The sequence below is a fragment of the Buceros rhinoceros genome, unplaced genomic scaffold (assembly GCF_000710305.1).
Source record: "Buceros rhinoceros silvestris isolate BGI_N320 unplaced genomic scaffold, ASM71030v1 scaffold9923, whole genome shotgun sequence".
Classification (NCBI taxonomy): Eukaryota; Metazoa; Chordata; class Aves; order Bucerotiformes; family Bucerotidae; genus Buceros; species Buceros rhinoceros.
In genome coordinates, this window is record NW_010403031.1 from 1 (window position 1) to 9,185 (window position 9,185).

General features: G+C 40.3%; 1 protein-coding gene across 1 annotated transcript in view; it reads left to right on the forward strand.

Moving 5' to 3' along the window:
• Positions 1-67: 67 nt before the first annotated feature.
• CCNH (cyclin H) overlaps positions 68-9,185 on the forward strand; it is a gene marked incomplete at its 5' end in the record, with an annotated part of 11,675 nt that continues 2,557 nt past the window's right edge. The window contains 7 exons of the mRNA XM_010132844.1: positions 68-190; positions 1,547-1,620; positions 1,878-2,088; positions 2,386-2,549; positions 4,808-4,878; positions 6,702-6,813; positions 7,386-7,446. Of these exons, the coding sequence (XP_010131146.1) occupies positions 68-190; positions 1,547-1,620; positions 1,878-2,088; positions 2,386-2,549; positions 4,808-4,878; positions 6,702-6,813; positions 7,386-7,446 (816 nt within the window). The remainder of the gene's footprint in view (positions 191-1,546; positions 1,621-1,877; positions 2,089-2,385; positions 2,550-4,807; positions 4,879-6,701; positions 6,814-7,385; positions 7,447-9,185) is intronic.

Below are 9,185 nucleotides of genomic sequence, written 5' to 3' on the forward strand. Positions count from 1 at the left end.
GAGGTGGGTCGAAGGGTCCGTGCTGGAGGACGGCCGGTGAGTCAGGCTCTGCTTCGTTCCCCTCCAGGTCCAGCCCGCCGACCCCGTCCTTCTGGAGCCACATGAGGAGCTGGCGCTCTGCAAGTACTATGAAAAGCGGCTGCTGGACTTCTGCGCCGTCTTCAAGCCTGCCGTGCCGAGATCCGTGGTGGTAAGTAGCGGCCCCTGCTCGGTGTGAGCGGTCTGCTCGCCTTCTGCGGAGCCGCAGGCTTGGCCCTTCCGTGTCCCGTGCTCCTTTGCTTGCTGCTTGCTTGTCTTCTTGAGAGCACGGATATCTTTGACGGTTTTGGCTTTCCTGTGCCACGGTGGGTGTTTCAGGCCACTTTTTATCCCTTTCTGCTTTCTACACTGTGCAGCCGTTGCAAAAGCAGAGTTATTTCTTCGCACCATCCACTTCTGGTGGCTGTTAGGCTGGCGTAGGTGACTTACGCTTTCTTTCCTAACCCTTAAGCAAAGAGTAGCAGCAAACCTAACGGTATATGGATTGGTGATACAATAAAGCGATCTTACTGTAGGTAACGGAGCCAGTCCCAGATTCTGGCTGTTGTCCTGTTTCTCAAGCATTGGTGCTTGTCTGATCACAAAGCAAGCTGGTTCAAGCATCTGTGCTGGCAGTAAACTAACCTTCAAAGGAAAGACAAAGTTATTGTTTGAATGAACTGATGTTGAATGCAGAAGAGACCATTTCGGAAGAGGGAAGGTGGGGATGTACAGCTGCAGCAGGGAATGAAATTGTGCTTCTTTTGTCACCTGGCCACTAAGATGTGTAATTTATCTTGTCCCCTGTCAGTCCTCCCTCTTCCTGGCAGGTGTGGTGAATAACAAAGATGAAGAGTGTCTTGTCTGAGGATGTGTCTGAAACACAGCAGTGGGCTGCCATTAATTACGTGCTCTGTGGAGCCAGACCTTACATTTCAAAAGTGGCCCCTGTAGAGCATGTGTGGTGGATCCAACCCACCAAATGTTGGTTTGGGAAAACATCTGCTTTCGTGCCGATGGCATTCAGATCAGTTGAGAAATTGGCAGTGACCTCAGTACCTCTAGACACACAGAGAAACAGAAATGTTAAATGTGTTTGGAGATTTAGTGATCTAAACAGTCAGATGTCTTGGCTGGGATTAGTCACAACTTTGAGGGTAACTTTTTCAGTCTTTGTTTTTTAAATTTAATTCAAATATTGGAATTTTTCTCATGAATATACTGCAGGTTTTTTGAGTACTGTCTTCCTAAATAAGTTTGACAATGAAGGAAAAGATAACCAGGCTGCTGTTTTGTAAGGCTCTTGCAGGCATCAATGTATTAGACTTTGAAATATTTAATGACATGGCATTGTATGCATCTTAGTGCCTTAATGTATCCTGTATGCATATAGTTTATATTCAGACTTCCCTGTTCTGGTTTGTGATTTTTTTTTTTTTTCCCCAATTTGTTTTTTCTTATTTTTTTTTTCTTTTCTTTTGTGTTTATGTATTTACTTTTCCCCCTTTTTTTTTGTTTTTTGATTTAGGGAACAGCTTGCATGTATTTCAAACGCTTTTACCTCAATAATTCGGTGATGGAGTATCATCCTCGGATCATAATGTGAGTTATCAACATATCTTGAATTACTCTCAATGTTTTGTTTGGTAGAATATCATCCTTATATCTGTAAAGACCTGAAAAAATGAGAAAAGAAATCTGAGAGTTTCAATATCATTAAAGACAAAGGAAAGTCACCTTCAGTTTCCACTTGGAAGGGTTTGCTGTGTTTAGAACGTGCTGTTTTGAAGATATACATTTTCTGAACAGAACTCTTGATCAGACTCATGTCAGTTGTCTGCTTTCTTTTCCTCCTCAAGGCTAACATGTGCATTTTTGGCCTGTAAAGTAGATGAATTTAACGTGTCCAGTGCGCAGTTTGTTGGGAACATTCGAGAAAGCCCTCTTGGACAGGAGAAAGCTCTTGAACAAATCCTGGAGTATGAACTACTGCTTATTCAGCAGCTGAACTTCCATCTTATTGTCCACAATCCATACAGGCCGTTTGAGGGATTTCTAATTGATTTGAAGGTAGTTATTGTTTTTACACTACATAATCCATATACTAACATAGTACACATCTGTGGTGGGTTGTCTTAGAAAACTTCATTTCCTTTTGTGCCTGTGGTCTTTAAAGATCTAGTTTCTAAAGTGATGGGCAAGTATCTGAAAGGAAGGTGGTTTATTTGTGATGTTTTAAGCACTTTAGATAATCTTTGGAAAAAGAAGGTGGCCTGCTCCTTTTAGCTTTACAGAGTACTGCTGGATCGTCTGTTTTGAGCTCACGAACCAAGAGATGAGGAACTTTCCTCAATACTTACTTTTCAGACTCGCTATCCAATGCTGGAGAATCCTGAAGTTTTGAGGAAAACAGCCGATGACTTCCTCAGTCGAGTGGCTCTGACAGATGCGTATTTGCTCTTCACTCCCTCACAGATTGCTCTAGCAGCCATACTGTCTAGTGGTTCAAGAGCAGGAATTAATATGGAAAGGTAGGCTTTCGGGTTTTTTGTTACAGGTATTATTTAAACAGTTTATTTGCTTCTTGTGTAAAATTGTGTTGTTCGAGATGGTCTTAACTAGTGAAAGCAGTGTTAACAATCAGTAAAGACACATTAAGTGTCAGAACTGAAGTGGTATTGTTCATTTGTTAAATTTTTTTTTTGTTCCCATTTTTAGAAAGTATGCGATAAATGCAATTAGTTGGTGTCTGTCTTTTTATATTCCTTTGGAAGAATAACAAAACATGTCAAACTGATGACTTTTCCCTAATTAGAACAGCATAGGATTTTCAGACTCATCTTGAAGATTAGACTGAAGGAGGTGAAAATACAGTGGAAGCTGAGAGTATGAAACACCTGAAGAATCAAAGTAAAAAACAGAAAAAAGTAAGATCTTTAAAGTAACTGAGGTTAGAGAGTCCAATTAAATTCTGCTGAACTGACATGTGGAACTAGGTGTGTGGAAACTAAGTGCTGTATTTGGCTGGTACAGCTGCTCAGTTTCCATGGAAATGGCCTAACAATAAGGTGCTGCTTTAAATTGGTTCCTTCTTTACTGTCTGTGATCTAGTCACTGGTGTTGGCAAAGGCCTGATCAGACACTTTGAATCATTGCTGAAACACCTGGCTTCTTTGGCTTGGTTCTTTTTAAGGACAAACCATACTCTTCAGTTGTTTTATTGGAAAAAAAAAAAAAGTTGCTCTAAGTAGCTATATTTGGAGTGTTTTAATTGCCTGCAAGAACAGGGGCTGATGCTAAGTGCAAGCAGTTCTTAAAGCAGCTTTCCTTTCACCTGCTCTAAATGAATCTCAAATCTCTCTGGTCCTAAAAGAATGAAGCAGTGTGGGATTATCCTCTACAGGGTTCACTGTCCTCCCAGAATAGTGTAAAAACAATCAGGTGCTTACTACAACCTGTTGATCTCATTCGTGAATTTATATCCTGTGTGACTTGTGCCTGAATTCAGAAAAGCTTGCTTACAAGAACTGGAATAATGTGCAGTGAGCGTGTGAATTGGGGTGTGATAACTTTATGTCAAAGAACTCAAGTCTTTGTCACTGGTCTGTGTCATACAGCTGCTGTAACATAATACATTTAGTGTTTTACGTGAGTTTGAGCTGCTGGATGTGAGAGAATCGAATGCTTCAGCTTGGGTCTTGTGGACCTGTGAGTAGGGGCCATCTGCAGCGGTGTGACAGAACATGGAAGGTTTGAAAACCCTTCACTATACTGATGTCAGTGTAGAGGTTGGCCTTGAAACAGTTGGAGCTTCAGGAAAAAACAGGTGCCATTCTGCTCTGCTAATAGCTGGCTCCAACTTAATCTTCAGTTCTGGTACCAGCACAGGGTTAAATAGTAATACTCTTGAATTTGAGCTCTGCAAGAGCAGTGATGCTAACAGAGCAGCTGTCACAGTCATTAATGCCTTCATGGTGGGTGGTGCCTCAGTCTGGGAGCTGCAGGTCATGCTGCTGTGTATGCCTGAGAAGTTAAGTTTGGAGTCAACACAGTCTGAACAATTGATATAGTTTGGAGTCTTTTTTTTTTTTTTTTTTTTTTTTTTTTTTTTTTAAACACAGTCTGAAAAATGTATTTAGTTTGGAGTTTTTTTTTTTTTTTTTTTTTTTTTTGTAATTTATCCGTAAGTGTAGTTCCCGGGAAGGGATAAACTACTTGGCTGTTGTGGGTCTTGGTAAGGATTGTGGCTTGTGTGTGGTAGGGTTTTACCCAGGTGCTGTGTGGATGTATTAACGTTCTGACTAAAAGGACATTTGTATCTCTAAGGGAAGAGGAAGGGACCCACAGACTCTTTAAGACATCATTTAGGATTTGCTTTCAGCTGTCAAAAGGCGCAGTCCTGTCTGGGCAGCTTTACTGTCTGTTGGTCTGTCTGTAGTGTTTGCCTTTGCAGCATTAGTGGGATGTGAGTATGACACTTGACAACATTCATTGACTTGACCCAATGAAGCTTTACTTAAAAATGTTCCATTCGTCAGCGTTGGAAGTTTAGTTCATTACCTGCCTGGGCAATACTTTTGTCACATTTTTACGGAAGAATAATGTTGGAAGTGACAGGCTCATTTTTTTATCACTTCATAGCACTTAGGTAACCTAAGTGTTCTTACTAAAGTCTAATCACAAAGCTCTAGCAGATGTAAATAATAAATAATACATGTTTTATTAACTATTGGTAGCTGCCACAAAAAAATGACACTTTAAGAACTTACCGTTCCATGCCTCTTTGCAGTTATTTATCAGAAAGTCTTATGCTGAAAGACAACAGAACGTCCTTAGCCAAGCTACTAGATGGCATGAAATGTAAGTAAACTTTGGAAGAATACCTATCTCAGTATCTTACAGGAGGAAAAACTGTTTTTTACAAACAAGCAGAAAGGTGTACTTCACGTGGTTTTCCACACCTTGGGTCAGTATACACAGGCAGCAGAGTGAATTACCTGGTGCTGGGTGCAAGGTTGAGAGAATAGTGACTTTCTCATGAGACAAACAAACAAAATAAAAGGCAGGGGGCCCGATGCTTCTCAGAACATAAGCGCTGTCATCAGTTAAGTGCTAGACACTGACTTAAAAGTGAGAAATCTGTTCTGGGAAGTAGATAAATGTTTTTTGTAAGTCAGGATGAAATGGCTATTTTCTGTCACTGTCTTAAAAATTAACAGCTTTGGGCAAAAGCCTGCACCTAGCCACTTCTGCCGCCAGAGGGGACCTTTTCTGAGCCAAATGACCAATTGATGTTAGGTGATATGCCAGGATTTTTATACATATATTAAAAAAACCCCTCAAGAATGCTAGCATGATTTAGCTAACATAATGTGGAATAGAGCACACTGATTATTGCCTTTTTAAAATTAAAGACTGGGATGTGAAATTTCCGGTAAGTAATCAGTTATTTAATGCTTTAGGCTAATGCATGTATTTAAAACCTGAAGATGCTCTTCCCTTTCTCTTCCTGCTAAGAAATCTAGTCGTCAGGTGTCCATTGCTGAGATGCAGAGGAGTGGTAGAGTCACTTATTTCTCAGCTGCACTATTCTGGAAAGTAGTGTTAGCACAAAGGCAGCTCTTCCGTAAACATACAGTGGCTGGAAGGAAACTGAAGCATCTGTAAATGGTTTTACAGAGAACTGGTGGTAGAGGAAAATTTTTCTTGCAGAGTAGCCATGAATTTATTTTGCATTCTTAACAGGACTGAAACCAATCTTTCATGTTTATTAAGAATGCAGTGCAATGCTGAATGCGGAAAATACCTGTGTATTTTGAAGCTTGTAGCAGAACAATGTGAACTTTGCAGTTCCAGAACCAATGATGCTAACGATTTGTTTTGTGTAGTTCTTTCTGTTCAGCTTCTGCTGTATCTTGACGTTACTTAGAATCAATCCTCAGCTATAAGATGGTAGCTCAGTCCTATGTATGTAATCTTTGATCCTCAAAAGTCTGAGTGCTGTGTGGGGTGGGAAGTTTGGTAAGCGGGCAGTTCAGGAAGAGTTAACGCTCAATGTCTCATGCTTGCACTGACACATACAAGGAATTTACTTGGTGAACTTTGTCTCAACTGTGTGCGATATGTTGCATGTTGCCTTGTAGAGTCTTCTGAGTGTTTAAAATCTAGATACGGTGCTTTCAAAACCTTACAGAGGTCTGGACATCAAAACTTCTTAGATTCTGTTATTCCTCTGTGCCATTCCTGAAATTTTTTTGTGTGGGTTTCTTTTTTCTTAAGAAGCAGCTGCTTGAAAATGTATACTGTGCTGCTGTTGTTAATGAGGGAGGGGAGCGTGAACTGTGTCTCAAGCATAACTATGAGCAATCAGCAGTAACAGTAGCTATACTACTGATTGATAGGCTTGTACATCACAAGTGTGGTGCGTTAATCCTGGCTGGATACCAGATGACCACCAAAGCTGCTCAGTCACTCCCCTCCGGCTTATGAGTCAAGATAAGGGTAGGGAGATCACTCCGCATTTAACTGACGTGGGCAAAACAGGTATGACTGGTAACTCGGGGAAATTAATTCTCACAGAAGCTACCCCTGTAGTCCCCCTGCTGCCAAAACCTGCCCAATACAAACCCAACATAGAGCAGGAATTACATAATGTGCTTAGAGCTGTGTTGTTGCCACTGCAGGCATGAAAAATCTCATAAAGAAATACGAACTGCCAAGGCCTGAAGAGGTTGCTGCTCTAAAACAGAAATTAGAGAAGTGTCACAGCTCGGAGCTTGCACTTAATGCAAACGTGTAAGTAGATGTGTTAAACTTCTGCCCTTTTATTGCTGTAGAAACATTTTCTCTGATCTATGTTGAGTGAGTGAAAATGAAAGCAACTAAATGTGCATGCAAGGGTGTCTGTTCACATGCTTACTTACTATGTGAGTGTCTCCTGGAAGCTGAGAACCAAAACTCCAGGTCAGGCTTTCTGTAATAGGTAAATATGTTCTTCTGTGGTGATTTGCGCTGCAAGCTGCAATACTGATTGTATCGTAACCCAGAACTGGAATCCTGTGTGGGTTATAAGGTCTGGCCACTTGTCATATGTAAGGAAAATCAAGGGCTTTAAAATCACATGATTAAAACAAGAACTGTGCAAAGGCTTAATGTTTCCTTAAGTGGGTAGCAAAGGACTTCCTGATGTTTCTTTTCTGCCCTCTTCGTTTTACCTGCTGTAAACTTCCAGCAAGCTCCTAGTTGTGGCTTTGGTAGGTTTTTTTGTGAGAAATACATCCATAATCTAATCTTGTGGCCAAATAAGACGAGTCACTCTGACTTACAAAAAATCTAAACATTTCATTTTTTTTCTGAATGGGGGTTAGGAAGAAGAGGAAAGGTTATGAAGATGATGAATATGTCTCAAAGAAACCTAAGATGGATGAGGTCAGTAAATCTATTGTACAAGTACTTGATTTTCTCATCTAACTGCCAAGACAAAAGTGACCCAGCTTCTAAGACAAAATTCTGCATCAGTTAATGTTCTCTTACGTGTTGTGCAGGCAGAATTTTTTTCAACTTTCTTTCTAAAATGAGTTCATACTAGCCTATGCTTGGGAGTGTCCTTAAATACTACCCCCCTAGTCTTTTGTGGGGAGGGGAAAGAACACGCAGGGGATGATGTCTCCTGTGCTTTGAAGGTCTTCCCCCAAACGATAGAACAACATCAAGCTTAGTACATCCAGCATGTGAAACTCCATGGTGACATTCACTCCTTATGCTGAGGGGAAAGAGGGATGAAACAGATGAGGAATATTGTGATGAAACATTTTGGCAGGCCAGGAACTGGATACTTGAAGAGAAATCCTATCTCTGCAGGTGGAAACTCACTCAGAATGCGGATGAAATAAATGAGTATATAGTGAAATACACTCCAGCAGACTTTTTTCATGGAAGTTTTATGTGGTGGGTTTCTGCCGGGCAGTGTTTCTGACACTGTTTTCACTTACTTTTGCTTTAAGAAGCCTAACACAGTCATCTGAGATTCTAATGTCATACTGGGGCTCTCTTTTGTGTGTTGACAGTAATAAAAATAACTTTTGTTACTTGGTTTGTTGTTTTGGGCTGTCCCTTTAATGTCTAGATACTATTGACTACTGTAACACTCCCTTCTGTAGGACCCTTTATTCAAATACTACTTCTAATCCTGTTTTTTGAACCTAAACCAGTTCTGCAGTATTAGTGTCGAAGTCATGAACCTCTTCTGTCACTGAAGGTAGTCAGAGAACACAGTGATCAGAATCCGTGTAAGAGCGTCTTCTCAGATTACACGCAGATACTTCTGAGTAGAACCATGCTTTAACAGTCATCTCTGTGGGACAACAAAGAAGGAGCTCTGTCAAAACCTCAGGTGATTTTGTGAGATAGTAAATTCAAGGTGATAATGTCAAATCAGCCGAAGAAATTTTTGGTTTTGTGATTTCTCCTTCTCAATTAAGACACAATTCTAGCCAACAGAAGCAGACAAGACTAAAAAGTACATCAACATGAGCACACAAACAGCCTGTTCATGATGTTGTTTACCTTGCATTTAGTCTCTGCTTGTCTACGTTTTGCTTCATTCACCTGAGCAAGAATGTCCTTTGTTCTGTGCAGAAAGATACTGTACCTTCCCCTGTAGGTCAGTAACCTCTTGTTCTGCCATTTGTAAGTAAGTGGTTACTACTGATCTGATTCTGAAACTTACAAAAGAAAAAAAAAGGAAAGATGTTAAGGAAACATCTTTGATATTAATTTAACTCCCTGAAGTTTAACAACAAGACTTACACATTGTTTTCATCAAGAGTTTTTTTTGTAGTAAAGGCATTCAGAATTTTCTAAGTGTAATCAGAAAAGTTTGCATGACATTCAGTTGATGACTAGAATGTTCAAATTGTTCTTAAGCAACAGCTGACTCATTGTAAAATCATTATTACAGAGCTCCTGTACGTTCATTTTTTCCCAATCATCTGGGCTAAATTTCACATAGGCCATTTTGCTAGCAAGGCTTGCATAAATTATGGGTGGGAAGCTAGAACCTCAGGGTATAAAGCAAAGCATAAATCAAGTGGAGATGAGCTGAGTAGAGTGACTCAACAAATGAAAACAGAATTAAGGTGTTCATTTATAACATTGACTGGAAGGTG